Source organism: Marmota monax, unplaced genomic scaffold (genome assembly GCF_021218885.2).
Source record: "Marmota monax isolate L192 unplaced genomic scaffold, Marmota_monax_Labrador192_F-V1.1 WCK01_AAM20220418_F8-fsc00157, whole genome shotgun sequence".
NCBI classification, from domain to species: Eukaryota; Metazoa; Chordata; class Mammalia; order Rodentia; family Sciuridae; genus Marmota; species Marmota monax.
Genome location: NW_026694573.1, coordinates 1,118,120 through 1,136,582, shown reverse-complemented (window position 1 = coordinate 1,136,582; position 18,463 = coordinate 1,118,120). Strand labels below are relative to the sequence as shown.

The following is an 18,463-nucleotide window of genomic DNA, read 5'->3' as shown; positions in this document are numbered from 1 at the left end:
AAGAGAAAACAAAGTGCTCAAGCCAGATGAGGTGTTAGGTACCTCTGGCACACTGCATGAGTCCACTTGGAGAAATGGAAGTCTTGTTTTACACTTTCCTTCATCCTGGGGCCAAAATAGTAGAGGAGAAAGCAGATATTTCCCAAGGCCATGTGTGTGGTGTCACCTCAATCCAACCTTGTCTTGCCCTACCCTAGATGGCAGAGGTTGACCATTGTAAGGGAGGTAAACTCTGCTGCATAGAAATCCCCAGAGGGAGGAAGCCAAGGACCCTTGTCCATGAAGCACTTAAAGGACAAAGCAGGCCCACAGAGAGTCTAGCCACCTTCCATGAGCCAGTCTGCTCTGTTGTGGGCACCTGGAATAGGGACTGCAGATCTACTGGGCTGAGTTCCCAAAAAAGACTTTAATTCCCCATTCCCTGGAAAGAGATAGTAGAGGCAGCTCTCTTCTGGATGTAGAAATGGAGCTAGGGCAGATCTGGGACTCTGAACTGCTTCTGTGGTATTTGTAGTTTTTATTTATTTCTTGATATCACTATAAGGAGCAGGTGAGAAAGCTTCTGAAAATTACCTCATCCAACCTTCTTATTCTGCAGGTCCAGACACCAAGGCCCAGCATAGGACATGCAAAGTGGCAGCAAGCCCAGGACTGTGCAGACACCACCATCCAGCCCCAGGAGAGTGGAAGACCAGGTCTGTGGGGCCCATATCCCCATGAGGAGAGGAGGGAATCCAGCCCGCCCAGGGGTAGGGAGGGAAACTCCTCTGGGGAGGATTCTAGATGCAGGTGTTGACAAGTGGTATTTCCTATTCTGGGGTGAAATCAATGCCTTTCTGTGTGGTGAGTGGGGGTTGAGGAAGCTGTTGCTCTTTTGCCCCACTCCACCCGAAGGGAACCTTCCTGGTTCCTACCTTATTGCCACTGGGGAAGACAGGACACTCAGGTGCTTGCTGTCCAATCCTTCTATGGGGCAGTTAACACCAGACACACATATACTGGCACCCCAGCATTAGCTCCAGACTGTACGAAGCTGTGCAGACTGATGGAAGAGACTGCAATGTTCTCCTAGCTCCTGTTCAGGTAGGTCTCTCCTCTCTCTTTGTGAACCCCAAAGATCATGGTCAAGATCAAGAGTAGCTCCCAGACCCATCAGCATCTCTCCTTAGGAGGTTTCTTGGTGGCGGGCAGGAGCCTCGCTGACACTGATGCTGATGCGCGCTTTTGGTGTCGCCACTTGGCCCTGCGGTTCTTGAACCAGACCTGAGGAGGAAGAGGAGAAGGAACTGATGGGACTCCCAGGATCCGCGTGCCCCCCACCCCCACCCCGCGCCACTCTCAAGGGCCAGACCTGGGTAGGGGCTTAACCACAGGGATGTGGGTGGACTAGGCCTGCGGAGCCAGCACCTTAGTGGCGGTACACCACATTCCCTTATCTGCTGCAGATAGGGACGAATGGCTCATGATGCAGGATGGAAACCCTTTTCCCACCCTTTCCCGCCCCAGCCTCTGCCCAGCGGCGACCAGGACGCCCCTTATACAGCTTGTGAATTTCTGAACTTCCCAAAATCTGGAACATGAACGAATGCCTCATTTATCACAGGAAAAAAAAAAAAGCGGGGAGGGGAGAGAGAAAAGTTTTAAATAATTGCAAAGAAAACCAGTCTTGCCTCCCCCCTCCAGTTCCAGCTACATCTTCCCGCACATGCATGCCCCCGCCTACTACCCGCCCCGGGACCGGCCCTCTGCCCCATTCGCTGTATGGAGGGCTCCTTCCTCTTCTGCGCTGGGTCGCACTATGCCAGGCGGTGCTCGGGACGACGCAGTCTTTGAAAAAGAATGAAAGCCGGAGGCGCGGACTCTCTTGCCGTGGACCCTTTAGCCGTCCAGCAGCAGCCCGCGTGCAGTCGGCTTACCGGAGTGGCTTTGCCCCGCACCCACCTCCACGCGCTCCTCGCGCAGGTGGATGCGGCCAGCCAGGCGCTCGCGCGTGCCAACGTCGGGGTACTGATTCTGCACAAAGAGCGCCTCGAGCGCCTGCAGCTGCTCCTCGCTGAAGATGGTGCGGTGGCGCCTAGTGCGTCGCTGTGGGACTGGGCCTCCAGCACCAGGGAGAGTCGCAGAGCCTCCAGCCGCCGCGGCTAAGGGCAAGGGCGCCGCGGGCCCCAGCCTCAGTGGCCACGGTAGCCGCGCGCCTGCAAGGCGAGGGCGCTGTGAAACACAGGGCAGGAGCCAAGCTCCCCACCCACTACTCCGGGCCCAGAGGTCCCGCGTCCCGCCCTCACACCCTGCGTCCACTCACCCAGCCCGGCAGCCGCCTCCGGAGTCCTGCGGGATGCTGCGCGGGGTGCACAGCAGCAACAACAGGCGCAGGACACAATCTCAGGCGCCCCGGGTTCCCCGGGCTCCGTGGGGCTCTGTTGGCCGCTGGGCTGCGGTGGTCGAGCAGCCCGGGTTGGGGGACTCCGTTCCGGCAGGCTGGAAAGGATGTGCTCGATAGAGAAGGGGCAGGGCCGCCCAGGGCCCCTGCGGCTCGCGGCACCCCCAGCTACCGCCATGCCTGGCCCGGCCTGCCGGCCTGCCTGGCCAAAATATATACGTCGGGGGGGAGCGCGCGGTAATCCCCAAGCCGGGCGCCAAGTCCATGCGGGCTAATCCCGCCGCTCGGGTTCAGAGCACGCTAATCCTCGATTGCGGCGGTGGCGGGAAAGCCTGCTCCGCCTTGGCGTGCGGGGGCTGGCGGCAGCAAGGAGGGAGCATTGTGCCCCAGCAACGCCCTCCTGTCCACCTAGGGCCGTCAGCGCAAGCGGAAGGATTGGAGATCTGTCTCCCCGCCGCCCACCGGGCCTGGCGGTCTCCTTTTGCGGTGAGGTACTCAACCCCAGGACTCCCCGAGATAGCAGCCTCCAGAGCACCGCAGTGCCTCCTCCCGCCACGGCCTTACCAATGGCTGCACTTCTTCGAGACTAGGTTGGCTCCCAGTCCCCTTCAAGGCATTTTTATGGCAGGTGAGCACGCCTGGAGAAACCTACTTAAGCCGCTCAAACTCCTGGTCTTCAAATTTCTAGTATCTATCTTTGGATGGGCTCTCAAACCTTGGGCAGTCTCATCGCGAACCCACCTCACATTTACCCCAAACCTCTCACCTACTTTGGACCCCGGGTCTCAGCCTCATGGAGAAATTCCCATAAACCGTCTGTCCGGTGAACCCCAATTCTCTTGCCTTCGCTCTTGGGTCAGGGAAATCTTCCTAACCTATGTGAAGTCTCTTCTTCCGCTTTCCCACTTGTCCCAGAAGTCCCCTTCCCCTCCCCCAGTAAGACATCCCCCTGCCCCTCACTCCCCAGTAGATCAATGACCTCCTCACAGCCACTACGCTTAAAATCTGTCTCAGGTGGGCTCTCCACCTTCTCACTCTTTTGCTTAGGCCATTCCTGCTCTGTTCACACCATTCCCTGTTCATCTGGCCCATCAGTGCTGGTAACCTACACTTGGTCGGATAAGGAGTATTGGACAGCTGAGCCAGGCACTTCAGCCTAAAACTCTCCTTTTCACCTCCAAAGGAAATATATTGTGTAGCTCACAGGAAGAGCAACAAATTGCCTGACTTGAACTCAATAGTCAACTCCTAGCTGCACAAAAAATCTTCCATAGGTTCCTTCATTCCTCTGTGTTTGGGTTTCCTAATCTATAAACTGGCATGATAATAGTGACTATCAGCCAAGTTGGGTGGCACACACCTATAATCCCAATGACTAGGGAGACTGAGACAGGAGGATGGTAAATTCAAAAACAGACTTAGCAATTTAGACTGTGTCTCAAATTTTTAAACAGTGTTAGCTTAGTGGTAGAGTGCCCTAGGTTCAATCCCCAGTACTTCAGATAATGAAAATAATAATAACAACAAGTATCAGGAGTCATTTTTAGGATTCAATCAGTTAGGAGGTGTGAGATGTTTAGAAACCCATTAAGATCATGGGGGCCCTGGTGGGGGGGCATAGATGTTAGCTGCCATTGCAGGGCAGCACACATCCACACCTCTCTCCTCCTACCTTGCCAGCCCATTTTTAGGCTTTTTTGTCATCTTCATTCTGGGACCAATAAGAATGCTTTGGACTTCAAGTTATAGAACTTGCTGGCTCAATTCTCTCACAAGAGTTCATTATAGGGTGCCCAGAGTTTGTTAATCTGAGATAAAGCCGCCACCTCTGTGAGTGACCTGGCCTCCCAGCTTGCCTCATTGTTGAAAAATGACTGCCACAGCTGTATGGACCCTCCATCTTTTCCCAAATGTGTCCATTTGGATGATCATAGAAACCTCTCCCTGCTTTTCCTCCCTCACAATACTACATTGCACACCTGCACCTAAGCCAACTATAGTGCCCAGAAATAGTTCCCAATTACATCAAGGAGGTGTACAGGAACTGACTACTCACCAAAGTAAGAGTTTCTCTAGAATAGGGAAAATAGGGTCCATAGTCAGGAAGACCACTGCAACATCTGCTGTGTCATCCTCTTCCTAGCTCTGGCTGTTTCTTTATCGCTCCCCATTCTTACCCTTGATGACTTCCTCCAGCCTTGGAGCTACAGGAACCATCCATGACACTGACTCATAACAACTTGTGAGTCACTTCAAGCCTGACTTATTACTCTGTTCCAGGCTAGTATTTCTCAAAGCCTGCTCCACATCTCCATCTCCATCACCAATAGACATTCCCCAGTCATCATGCCAGGAATGAGCTCCATATTTTCTGAAAATCTGATCTTTGCCTGATATTCCCCACCTTAATAAATGGGCTACCTTCCTATCTATCTCTCCACCTCTACAGGTACCCCTTGGTAAATGACCCACTGTGGTTCTTTTAGAACATATCAACAGCCAGGTGTGGTGGTACACACCTGTAATTCCAGTGGCTCAGAGGTTGAGGCAGGAGAATCACAAGTTCAAAGCCAGCCTCAGCAATTTAGTGGGGCCCTAAGCAACTTTTGAGACCCTATCTCAAAATAAAAAATTAAAGAAGGGCTACGGATGTTTCTTGGTGGTTAAGCGCCCCTGGATAGCAAAAAAAAAAATATCAACAGAGGTAGAATCTTTACTTGATCTACTTTGGACCCCAGCAGCATATATCCAGCTACTCAGGAGGTTGAAGCAGGAGGATAGCTTGAGCCCAGAAGTTCAAGACCAGCTTGGGCAACACCGTGAGGCGCCATTAAAAAAAAAAAAAAAAAAGCCGGAGCTGGGCATGGTGGTGCATACCTATAATCCTAGCGGCTCAGGAGGCTGAGGCAGGAGGATTGAAAGTTCAAAGCCTGCCTCAGCAAAAAGCGAGGCTCTAAGCAACTCAGTGAGACCCTGTCTCTATATAAAATACAAAAATAGGGCTGGGATGTGGCTCAGTGTTTGAGTGCCCCTGAGTTCAATCCCTGGTACCAAAAAGGGGCAGGGGGCAAGAAAAGCCAGGGAACAGTGGTGCATACCTGCAATTCCAGTGGCTCAGAAGGCTGAAGCAGGAGAATCACAAAGTCCAGGCCAGCCTAGGCAATTTAGACCCTGCCTCAAAATAAAAAAATAAAAAGAGCTGGGGATTTAACTCAGTGGTATAGCACTCCTGGCTTCAATCCTCGGTAACACAAACCAAAACAAAACAAACAAAAGAGGAAAAATGGGCTGAACTCACTTCTAGCCAAATAAAATGCACCAGAAATGGCATTGTATGGTTTTTGAAGCCAGGGTTTCTGTTTTCTTTCTCTTCTCTTTTCCTCTCCTCTCCTCTCCCCCTCCCCTCCCCTTCCCTCCCCTTTCTTCTCTCTGATATTGGAATGCTTGCTATAAGGAAGTATAAAAAGACAACAGGCATAAGTGTTTTAGCCAGCAGCTCCAGCTGAAATACCAACCTGTGACCAGCATTTTTCACCAACAAGTGAGTGAGGAAGTCTTGATGATGATTTGGGTTCCAGCCACCATCAGACTGCTATTACATGACATGCCAGAAGTGAGAATCACCTGAGTTCAGCAAGCTCTAGAACTATTAGAGGGAACAGTAGTAGATGTTCATGAATGTTTTTACTGTACTCATTTGGAGGTGGTCTGTTAGGTAGCCATAGAGAACCAGAAAAGGTATTGGTACTAGAAGTAGGGTGTTAGAGTTTAGATTTGAGGTGTCCTCCCACAAGTTCCTGTTAATGCAGGAATACTCAGAGGAAAATTATTGAATTGTGAGAGCTATAACCTAATCATTCTATCCTAGTTTGAATAGACTGACTGGGTGGTAACTGTAGGCAGGTAGGGCATGGCTGGAGAACGTGGGTCACTGAAGGTATTTTATGGAAGGGTTTATCTTTCTTGCAGCCCCTTTGCTCCTCCTGTCTCCTGCTTCCTGACATCACCATGAGCTCAGGGGCTTTCCTCTGATGGGCTCTTTCCTCATGATGAGCTGCTCATCTTGGGCCTGCAGCAATGGAGTTAACCACCTCTGGACTGAAACCTCTGAAACTGTGAGCCTCAAATAAACTTTTCCTCCACTAAGTTGTTCTTGTCAGGTATTTTTGTCATAGCAATACAAAAGCTAACTAAAACACAGGGCACTGCCAATATAAAACTAAAACATGTGGATTTGATTTGGCTTTGGGATGGGGCAGTAGGAGATGGAAGACCTTGCCATGAAAGACAATGGAGTCCCTAAAGTGAGAAAAATATTATTTCACAATAGAGGAAAGGAGACAGCTGATGCGTCCTGGCAAGGAGGCTTAGCAACATTGTCATTTACAGTAGAATAGAAAATAGAAATGAGTATGATGACCTAGCTAGGTAGATGCCCAGAGAGAAGGTGAAAGGTGCTACCTGGCTTCTTTTAGCTACCTATAATAAAAGAAGAGGAGCCAGTTGTGGAAGCAACCCAATCCCAGCTATTCTGGAGACTGAGGCAGGAGGATCACTTGATCCCAAGAGTTCAAGAGTAGCCTGGCAGCATAGTGAGACCCTGACTGAGAGAGAGAGAGAGAGAGAGAGAGAGAGAGAGAGAGAGAGAGAGAGAGAGAGACTGAGCTAAAGAATGGGGCTGTGGTTGTAACTAAATAGTAGAGTGTTTTCCTAGAATGTGTGAGGCACTGGGTTTGATCCTCAGCACTACATAAAAAAAATAATTAAGGTATTATGTTCATTACAACTAATTTTTTAAATTTTTTAAAAAGAATGTACTGTTAAATATGAAGAATTCAGCTTATACAATTAAACATACATTTACCATAGGAACCAGCAGGTCCATTCGTGGGTATTTGCCCTAGAGAGATGAAAGTTTCTGCTCACATGAAATGCTGTCTTATGAATGTTTAGAGTAGCTCTATTCATTATGACCAATGATTGGAAATCACCCAATGTCCATCTCTTGGCAAGTGAATAAGCACACTGTGGTAATGCACTCCAAGAATTACTACTCAGCAATATATAGGAAGGGATTCTTGGGGAGCTGAAAGCAACAGGAATACATAAAATATGGATGAATGTCAAAGATATCACACTGAACAAAAGAAACCAGTCATCAAAGATTACACATTCTATGTGATTTAATTTATATGAAACTTTGAAAAAGGCAATATTATAGTGATGGATAACAAATCAGTAGTTAGGGTGGGAGAAGAAGGTCAGGGGGCTTTTTAGGATGAGGGAATTCTGTGTCCTGGTGGTGGCCAGGGTTTCATTAATATGTACATATGTTAAGATGCACAGAATTATACACCAAAAAAGGATCACATTTATTGTGTTAGTTTATAACTAAAATAAACTGAACTAGGGGTCTAGCTCAGTGGCATGTGTGAGGCCTGGATTTAGTTCCCAGCCCAGGAAAGAAGAAAAAAGAAATATTTTTTAGAAAACAAGTTTCAGGGCAAAGATCAAGTCCAGAATGCTGACAAGAAACTATAGGCTAAAGACAAAGCTGATGATGTGGGTATAAATCCCTTTGTTAAGATCTAAGAAAGAGGGCTGGGGATGTGGCTCAAGCGGTAGCATGCTCGCCTGGCATGCGGGCGGCCTGGGTTTGATCCTCAGCACCACATACAAACAAAGATGTTGTGTCCGCCGAAAACTAAAATAAATAAATAAATACATATTTAAAAAAAAAAGATCTAAGAAAGAGGGGCTGGGGTTGTAGTTCAGTGGCAGAGCACTCGCCTTGCATGTGTGAGGCACTGGGTTCAATCCTAAGAACCACATAATAAATAAGTAAATAAAATAAAGGCATTTTTTCCATCTACAACTATATATATATATATATATATATATGAAGGAACTTGTCAGAGGCTGCTTCAAGGATCTTGCAAACTGAACAGATGATCAGACTCTGGGGCTCAAAATGTGTGGAGTTCCTGAGAAACCCAAGGATGTGGTCCTCCATTGCCCACAGGTACTGGTACCTCAGATCCAAGGGAGGGCCATAAAGACATACCACCTCTTGTTGGGAAGTCCAGGAGGCACAGTGGTGTATGCCTATAATGCCAGTGACTTGGGAGGCTGAGGAGTGGCTTGGGAGGCTGAGGTGGGAGGATGGCAAGTTCAAAGACATCATAGGCAATTTAGTAAGACCCTGTCTCATCCATTGTCAAATTCAGCATTATTAAGGATGAGTCCTTCTCACAATTGCCTCATTCTGACCCTTTCTACCCTCTCTTCTACTTGTAAGGGTCATTGTAATTACATTGGACCAACTGAGATAATTCAGAGATAAGCCTTATCTCAATTCTTAATCACATTTGCAAACTTTCTTTTGCCACGTAAAGTAACACTTACAGGATTAAGAAATTATGATATAAAGACCGATCCTTCCTTCCTTTACCAGGGATTGAACCCAGGGGCCCTTAACCACTGAGCCACATCCCCAGCTCTTTTTATATTTTATTTTGAGATAAGATCTTACTAAGTTACTTAGGGCCTTGCTAAATTGCTGAGGCTGGCTTTGAACTTGTGTTCCTCCTGCCTCAGCCTCCTGAGCTGCTGGGATTGCAGGCATGTGCCACCATGCCTAGAGATACAAACATCTTTGAAAGGGCTCTTGCTCTGCCTACCACAGGGAAGAAAAAATATTTGAAGAAATAATGGGTCTAAACTCTTTCAAATTTAATGAAAGACAGAAATTTACAAATTCATCAGTGTCAGTTTACCTTGAACAGGATAACCCCACCCCCCCAGGGCTGAGGCTGTAGCTCAGTGGCAGAGTGCTTGCCTAGCATGTGTGAGGCAAGGGTTCGATTCTCAGCACTGCATATAAATAAATAAAATAAAGGCATTCTGTCCAGCTACAACTATAAAAAAATTAAAAGAACAAAAAACAACACCCCCCAAAAAAAGCTATACCAAAATTGGACACAGTGGTGTATACTTGTAATCCTAGTTACTCAGGAGGCTGAGACAGGACGATTACAAGTTCAAGGGCAGCCTAAACAACTTAATGAGACACTGTCTCAAAATTAAAAAAAAAAAAAGAAAGAAAAGGAAGGAAAAAAGGAAGAAAGGAAAGGAAAAAGTCCTCTCCATTCACCTAGAATATTATAAACATCAAAGACTAAAGATACAGAGTAAACATTTAAAACAACCAGAGAAAAATGGTACATGCATACAGGGAAAGGATACAAATGTTATCTAACTTCTCATTAGAAATGATTGAGGATGGACTGGGATTGTGGCTCAGTGGTAGAACACTTGCTGGCATGTGTGAGGCTCTGGGTTTGATCCTCAGCAATACATATAAATAAATGAGGGGCTGGGGATGTGGCTCAAGCAGTAGTGTGCTCGCCTGGCATGCGTGCGGCCCGGGTTCGATCCTCAGCACCACATACAAAGATGTTGTGTCCGCTGAAAACTAAAAATAAATAAATAAATATTTTAAAAAATAATAAATGAATAAAGTGAAAAAATCTATTGGTAACTAAAAAATATTAAAAAAAAAAAGAAATGATTGAGGACAGTTGACAGTGGAACAGCACCTTTAATGTGCTGGAAGGGAAGGCGGGGGGACTCATATACCCAGGATTCTATAACCTGAAAAAAATATCCTTTCAGGGCTAACTATGTGGCTCAATGGTATAATGTTTACCTGGCATTCATGAAGCCCTGACTTTGAAGTCCAACACTACACAGGCAGACGTGTGTGTGCGCACACACACACACACACACACACACATCCTTCCAGAATAAACGTGAAATGAAATTAGTTTTAGATAAACAAAACTAAGATAACCTGTTATTAAGCAGCCTTGTGTTTAAAGAAATACTAAAATAAGGTCTTCAGGCTGAAGGGAACTGGTACTGGATGTTAACTCAGTTCTCCACAAAGAAGAGGATCAAGAGATGCTGAATATATGGGTATGCATAAAAGATATATAAAACAAAAGTTAAGATATTTCATCTTTGTGTTAACAATATGGCCACCCTCACATAAAAGACAAGGGGTGTGGAGTAGTAAATAGATTTCAATGTTCTTACATTTTATATGAAATGATACAATATTAACTGTGAATGGACTGCAAAACATTAAGGTGAGCAGGACCAGTGGTACACATCTGTAACACTAGCATGGGAGGCTGAGGCAAGAAGATTGCAAATTTGAGACCAGTCTTCAGGAACTTAGCAAGACCTTGTCTTAAAAACAACGAAAGGGGGCATCAGGAATGAGACTCGGTGGTAGAGTACCCTTGGGTTGAATCCCCAGTACTATAAAAAAAAGAGGCTATAAAAAGTGGTTATAAAATTAATGATAGAGGTTCCATGTTAATATGCAAGTAAAATAAGAGGTTTTTTAAATAGAAAGGAGGAAATAACAAAGCTAAGAGTATTTTTCAATAATACATAAAATAGACAATAGAGAAAATTAACCAAGTCAAAACATAGTTTTTTGAAAAGATTAGCAAAATTTTTCAATTAGACTAAATCAGAAAAAAACTAACAGAAATTACTAATGTCAGGAATGAACAAGGAATACAACTACAGATCTTTCTGGCATTAAAAGAATGAGGGTAGGGCAAGGTGATGTCCCAAGTAATCTCCCAGCTACTTGGGAGACTGAGGTAGGAGGATCAAAAGTTGGAGGCCAGGTTGGGCAATTTAGCAAGACCATACCTCAAAACAAACAAACAAACTAATAAAAGGGTAAATATAATGGAAAGTATTTTGAAAAAAAAATTTTTAAAGAGAGAGAGAGAATTTTTTAATATTTATTTTTTTAGTTTTCGGCGGACACAACATCTTTGTTTGTATGTGGTTCTAAGGATCGAACCTGGGCTGCACGCATGCCAGGCGAGCGCGCTACTGCTTGAGCCACATCCCCAGCCCCTTGAAAATTTTTTAATCAAAAATTATTTTCAAGATGGACACAGTGGCACATGCCTGTAATCCCATCTACTTGGGAGGTAGGAGGATTGCAAATTCAAGAATAGCCTAGGCAATTTAGAGAAGCCCTGTCTCAAAATAAAAAATTAAAAAGGCCAGGGATGCAGTTCAATGAGAGTACCCCTGGGTTCAATCTCTAGTACTGCAAAAAAAAATTATACATGAAGGTTTCACCACTTCCCGGTAGCACCACAGGCTAGAGACCAAGCTTTTAACACAAGAACCTTTGTAGGACACTTATTTAACTATGGCAATAACTTCTATATTTTTTATATATTTCACTGATTTGGATTTCTAGGATAACATTAAATAGAAGTGGTATAGACATCCTTACCTTACTCTTGATTTTAGGGAGAAAATGTCCAATATTTGGCCATGTTAACCATAGGCTAATTAATAAAACTGTTCATTCTATCTAACTTGCAGTGCTGGGGATTGAATCCAGGACCTTGTGTATGTGCATGCATATGTATATGTGCATGCATATTATATACATATATATATATATATGTGTGTGTGTGTGTAATTTTTCACCCAGTTATTGTGCAGCCCTATAATCCCAGCTACTTGGGAGGCTGAGGCAGGACAATCAACATCGTAAGTTTGAGGCTGGCCTCAGAAAGTTAGTGAGATCCAGTTTCAAAATTGAAAAATAAGGCTGGGAATGTAGCTCAGTGATAGAGTTTTTGCCTAGCATGTGTGAGGTCCTGGGCTCAATCTTTAGCAATAATAAAAAATTCTTTTCTTTGTAGTGATTTCATGGCTATATACATATGACAAAACTCACTCATCAAAGTGTGTACTTCATTTAATTTTTGGTACCAGGGATTAAACCCAGGGGTGCCCTAACTACTTAGCCACATTCCCAGCCCTTTTTATTTTCTATTTTGAGATAGGGACTCACTAAATTGCTGAGGCTGGCTTTGAACTTGCAATCCTCCTGCCTCAGCCTCTGGAGTCACTGGGATTATAGGCATGTGCCACCACACCCAACTTTAAAGTGTGTATTCTAAAAGTATGCAGTTTATAGTGTTCATTATGCCTTAGTTAAGTTGTAAAAAATATTGTAGGATGTAGCTTAGTAGTTGAGCAATTGTCTAGCATACAGGAGGAGCTGGATTCAATCCCAATGCCCCCCACCCCCGACACACAAAAGGGGGTCATCCTGGGGCTGGTCTTTATTGATTGCCTTTCTTCTTACACATGGATCAGGTTTTCTGTTTCTTTGTATGCCTAGTAATTTTGAATTCTACTGTGGATATTGCAGATGATCTGTATAGATACTCTAGTTTCTGTTAAGTTGATCTGAAGAATGTTGATTTTTTGTTTTAGCAGGCTGTTAGCTCTACTGAACTCAACATTTAAATTCGGCACCTGTGTGGTACAAGGCAGCTGAAATCTCCATTCAGATATTTTAGCCTCAGCTGGGTTACTTGGAATTTGCTTTGTATATGCATAATTCAAGGGGTTCCCAAAGATTCTGGCAAAGTTTATATGTAGAATGTGGGAGCTGCCCTTTCTGAATTTCTTTCTGTGATTTAACCCTCACTTTTCAGATGCCATGGTTGTCCTGAGGTCTATCTAAGTCAACTGACTCTTTGAACCTGTAATACTCAGCTTCTTTCTAATTTCTAGCTGTCTCTTTCTGTTACTTCTCTTAGGTAAAAATTAGTAAAAATGGGAACTCACCTTTTCCTTTTTTCATGTGTTGATTCCTTTCCAGTTTCTGCCTTTTCAGTGTCCAGTGTTTTCAAATGATTGTTGTATTAATCTGTTTTCAATAGTATAATAAAGTCAAAATAACTGAGGTGGGCTACTTTATAAAGAAAAGAAGTTCATTAAGCTTATAGTTCAAGGGCATGACACAGGCATTGGTGTGGCTCTTGTGAGGATTCATGGTCAATGGCATCATGACAGCAAGAGCACATATGGAATAAAAAGATCACATCTCAAAACATGAGACCAGAGAGGCTAAGGTTCCACGATTTCCTCCTAGGGCTTGGAAGTATTCTCACTAGGCTCCATCTCTTAAAGGCTCCAGGATACTTCTACACTACCAAACTGAGTACCAAGTTTCCAACATATGAAACCATAGGTGACAAACCACTTCCAAACCATTGCAGTTATTTTTAAAACTATCTTGTTCAGGGGCTGGGTGTTGTAGCTCAGTAGTGGAGCGCTTGTCTCACACTTATGAGGCCCTGGTTTCGATCCTCAGCACCACATAAAAATAAACAAAGAAAAATAAGGGTATTGTGTCCATCTACCAACTAAAAAAATTTTAAAACTATCTTATTCAGAGTTTATTATTGTTATCCATAATAGGATTGCCATAAGATAAGTGACTCCAATACTACCTGAAGCAGAACTCTGCTCACACTTTCTAAACTTTTTTTTTTTAGGCTTATCTAAGTTGCTAGGAATACTAGACTCTTTAATTTATCTCCACATCCTGTGGGCAGGGCCTCCTTGGCTGATATTCTTTCTTCCATTCAATAAAGTAATGATTCCCACCTGGCTCTGGACAGTTACATGCTGTCATGTGCCCTCTACTCCTCTAAGAATACATTTGTTTCATGCCTTTATCTTAGCTTCTGATTTTTCTGGCAATTCTTGGCATTTCTTGGTTTGTGGATGTATCACTTCAATCTCTGCCTCTGTCATTCTACAGAGTTGTTCCTGTGTGTCTGTGTAATCACATGGCATTCTCCTCTTTCTCTCTCTTCTTCTTATAAGGACATCAGTCATATTGGATTAAGTACTCACCCTATTTCAGTAGGGCTTCATCTTAATTTGCATCTTAATTACATCTGCAAAGACCCTATTTCCAAATAAGTTCACATTCACAGGTCCCAAGGAAAAATACTTCAACATACCTCTTTGGGGGACACAACAGAAATGTAAGATGACTAAGCATCCTGGTTTGCCTGGTCCTGTCCTGGTTTTAGTGCTAAAAATCTTGCTTCTCAGGACAATTCCTTCATCCCAGGAAAAATGAGAGGGTTGATCGCTCCAAAAGCAAAACAGGACCAGGTGGTAGGATGGAGAAAGCTAAGCAGAAGGCAGTCTCAGTTGGAGGCCAGTTTCCATATAATTCCACCCAGAAGCACTGAGATAGACACGGAGAGCGTCATAAATGTGAAGCAACTTGAGACCAGTCTTTTGAGCATCATGCCATCATGGCCAGAATTCTGCCTCGGGTTCTTAGGGCTGCTGTTGGTGGGTCCTATTCACCCCACTCCATAGTGCCTTCTGGATGGGGGGGCGGCTGTGAGCTGTCAGCAGCCAACTCTCAGAGGCTGGAGGACCACTGAAGTAGATATTGGCAGAACTACCTGTAAACACCCATCCATCTATTTGTCTCTGTAAATAGCCTATCTTTCTATCTACTCACTTGGGCAAATGCACACCTAGACTCAGGTTCACCTTGGTTAAGTACAAACCTGTCCACCCACTAGCCCACCTGTATGTCTTAGAAAAGAGTCATCTATCCCAAGAGCTGCCCATACCTTGCATTTGTGGGCCATACCTGACACTCCTCCGATCTCTTGGCTTTCCCTTCAATTCTGCCTGGCATTGCTCCCATTTGTCCCTCTGTGCTGCTTTTGTTTTAGTACCATTTGAAGGTGTCTCTGATATGATCCCTGCATTGGCTTTCTACCCCACTTAACAGCAATTTTTCTTTCTTGACCCCCTCCCAAGGTAAGCCTCCCCAGAGAGGCTGCTATACTGATCTCTGCATATGCAATTCCAATTCTCTTATTTTAAACACCCAGGATAAATGGTCCTCTTAGACACTGCTATCTTCCCTCCAATAGCCCCATCAGCCATTCCTTCCAACTTTTCAGTTGCCCAAGCCCCAGTCAGCTCCTTCAATGCACTGAGCTCTCACCCAATTTAAGTAGTGAAGTAAAATCCTGGACTCCGGGGGCCTCTGAAGAGCAGCCTTCTAGGCTCACCTCACCTGCTCTCAGTGGTCCTCCCCTGCATATCCTCCAGGGACAACCCCAGCTGCTCCTGGCCTCCATCACTTCTTTTGTCAGACTGAAAAGCAGCCATAGCTGTTTCCAGAACTGGTCCAAGGAGTCTTTGCCAAAAGAGAGGGGCAGATAAGGGGATCCATCCCCTCCAGGTGGTAGGGGGAGGAATGACAGAAGATCAGGGGGTCACAGAATGGGTGGGCACTGACAGACTTCTAACCTTGGACTGACAGAGGCTGAGAGGACCAGGCAGGCGCAACAAGGGTCCCTAAAGTTCAAAGCTGAAGCTGGGGGATGGACCTTCTGCATCTGAGCCAGAGGGTCTTCAGCAGCCAAAAGATAGGCAGGCAGGGCAGAGGTGGGGAGAGGGTCTGAGGCACTGCTCAGAGCTGGGGAAGGCGAATTGGGAATGAGGAGGGAAGTCCGGATGGAGGGCCCAGGCTGCCCTCCAAGGTTCTGCTACCCCTCACTTTCGGACGCCCCCTCCCCCCCTCCGCTTTCCTGTCTTCACTTTAGGCCGCGCGGGCTAGGCCATCAGGATTCCCCTGATTGCTTTCTTTCATACTTGTGCCTTTTTCTGAAGCAAACGCCCGCTAATGCCTCCTTTATCACGGAATTAGGGGATTTAGGGCCGATCGCACAAAGGGGCCCTCGATAGAGGCCGTAATCAAATGCCAATCGGCCAGATCTCGGGCGGGCGGGGTAAGAAAGCGAGCGCCGCGGATTAGTGCGGGTCCGTGGCCAGGCCCGAGCCGAGATAGCATCGTGCGGCCGCGGGTCTGAAGCCGTCGGGAGGGCCGGTGGCCGCAGCGGAGAAAGACCGGCTTAGCTCCCCGCGCCGGGGATTCTGAAACCATTAGGGGGGATTAACACCCGGGTTAATCTGCTTTGGCCGCTCAATTGTCAGCAGCGAACGCGCTGGGCGGAAAACGCCTGGGTTGGAGAGTTCTCAGCCTCACTAACTGGCAGGTCTCAGTTTCCCCAGCTGCCACCTGGCCAAGGCAGGTCCTGGGGCCGAGAGGGAAGGATGTGCATCTTGGTAGATCGGGCCTACTGGCTTGATGTGTGTAACTGCAGATTGTGGGTGTGGAGCCTGGCCCTTTGCACACTGCCAGTGCCAGCCTTCCTGTATCATCAGTGAATATAGCCCCTTTGTCTTTTCTGTCCTAGTCTAACAGAAGGACATTCTCCACCCCTCTCATTCCACATCTGGGTTCTGATTTTCAGTTGTGGCTTGGGTTCCTCAACCAGGTACACACCCCTACCCATTGTGGGTGGCCAGGAAACACGTTGCAGACTGGGTGGATGCAACAGAGAAAAGCTGCCACTTGGAGTACTCTCATTCCTTGAGATCCCTTTTCAAGTATGGCCCTCTCTGGGGGCATTTGTTGATCTACTCTTTGACAGTATTTATATGATGCCACCTGCTGACTCCTCCAGCTCTTCAGTCCCCTCCAAGTGGGCCAGGCTGGAGTTGTACTGGCCTGTGATTCCATAGGTCTCCTTTGTTTCTGCCTGGGTTTTCTTGTCTGAGCATAGGAGCTGGCTGAGAAGAATAAGGGCCCAGCTAGGATGAATCGGTGTCCAACGGTGTGGTTTGCACTCACTGCTGCCCCCTATAGGAAGCCATAACCCTAACACTCTCTCTTGCCATTGCAGACAAACTTCCAAGGTCAGGGGACTCAAGTGCCTCCACACACCTGGTCTTTTCCATGGTGACTTGGTTAAGGTTACCGTGTCAAATATAAGCTCATAGGTGGCAGTAGAGAGCTGGAATGGATTTGGCCTGGTAGGCAGGCTGTGGAGACGTAGCACTGGAGAGGCCAGTGGGATCCTCTCTGCCCCCAAACTCTGGTGCCATATCCTTTAATGTGGCTGACACTAGTGATATTGGACCAAAAAACAAACAAAACCCCCAAAACAAAACAAACAGAGGAAAAGACACAGTGTAAGTCCTTTCTTCCTTCATTTAGTAGTGACCAGAGAATCTCCAGCCCAGGCCCTGTGGAAAGGGTAAAGGAAAGGTGCCCTAGGTTACAGGCTTTTGCAGTCTGGGAGCTTGAATCTGAGAGCCCAAGAGGATAATCAGGTGAGGGCGTAGTTCAGGAAAGATGCCCCATATCAGCGCAGGGGTCAGACAGGGCCTGAACAGCAGTGGAGAATTACAGGGCTAAGGTGGAAGGTACGAATGTTCCAGCGGGGTGAGGATATGGTGCAGTAGCACTTGACTACTATGGGTAAGACCCTGAGTTCAATGTACATCACCGGGCGGGGTGGGGGGAGTGTTTCAGGAAAAGGAAATCGTAGCTTTTGGGGGTATGTAGAGAGCGGGACGCCTCAGAATAAGTCTAGCCTTAAGAAAGTGGAAGGTGGGGCGGTAGGCTGGGGAGTGTCCCCTCAAGCTGGTGCGTCAGGGCGGCTCTCGGCAACCTCCGGTGATGGCAGCCTATCCTCCTGGGAGGTGCCATTAGAGAATCCAGGAAAGTGGACGGCATTGACGAAGCCAGCCGAGTGTTGGGGAACTGTGGGCGAAGTCGGAGGACTCGCAACGAAATACCCAAGAACCGCAAGGAGCCTCCACGCAGCCCAGCCTGGGACAGAAAAGGCTGAGATCAAGGGCTGCCGTCGTAGGACCAGAGAAGTTCCAGCACCCGGGACCACCGGGAGAGTACCTACTCTGCCCCATGCGGCCGGGCGCGTCCTCGTGACGCCATCGGCGTGCCCGTCCTGACTTCCGCCGACTTGTTCCTCGGGACGCGATCCGTCTCCGCCTCTGCACCCTTCTTTGCTTGAACTCGAGATTTCAGAAAACCCTATTCTTGCTTCAGAAATAGGTCCCCGGGCTGTCTCCCGGTGCTTTCTGCGTCCACGGGTCCCCGTTTACAGACTTCTATGGCCCGGTGCTAAGGGAGGCCCCGCTGTTCACGGCCATGTCCCTCGCCCTTCACCAGAAGCGAGTCTTCCCAAAGCCCCTCCCCTGGGCCCTGGTCGGTTCTAGAGGATAAGCCCAGATCACGGACATACTATTTATCTTCATCACAGCCCGGGGCACCGAGTGTGTGTGTGTGTGTGTAACTCGCCAGAATCACTGGCGGAAGATAGG

The 18,463-nt window shown here is 46.8% G+C and overlaps 1 protein-coding gene across 1 annotated transcript; it reads right to left on the bottom strand.

Moving 5' to 3' along the window:
• Positions 1–1,152: 1,152 nt before the first annotated feature.
• Gsc2 (goosecoid homeobox 2) lies at positions 1,153–2,558 on the bottom strand. Its single transcript, XM_046421050.1, has 3 exons — positions 2,303–2,558; positions 1,942–2,195; positions 1,153–1,263 (listed from the first exon to the last, which is right to left on the bottom strand). Exons 1-3 carry the CDS (start codon positions 2,556–2,558, stop codon positions 1,153–1,155), a joined length of 621 nt encoding a protein of 206 aa, XP_046277006.1.
• Positions 2,559–18,463: the final 15,905 nt, after the last annotated feature.

What these genes read in the sequence shown, in the direction of transcription:
- Gsc2 (XM_046421050.1), bottom strand. Translation starts at nt 2,558, where the DNA reads ATGGCGGTAGCTGGGGGTGCCGCGAGCCGCAGGGGCCCTGGGCGGCCC. An exon ending in GGAGGCGGCTGCCGGGCTGG is followed by an intron (nt 2,196 to 2,302) that starts GTGAGTGGACGC and finishes CTCGCCTTGCAG; the next exon opens with GCGCGCGGCTACCGTGGCCA. An exon ending in TGCGCGAGGAGCGCGTGGAG is followed by an intron (nt 1,264 to 1,941) that starts GTGGGTGCGGGG and finishes CTTCCTCCTCAG; the next exon opens with GTCTGGTTCAAGAACCGCAG.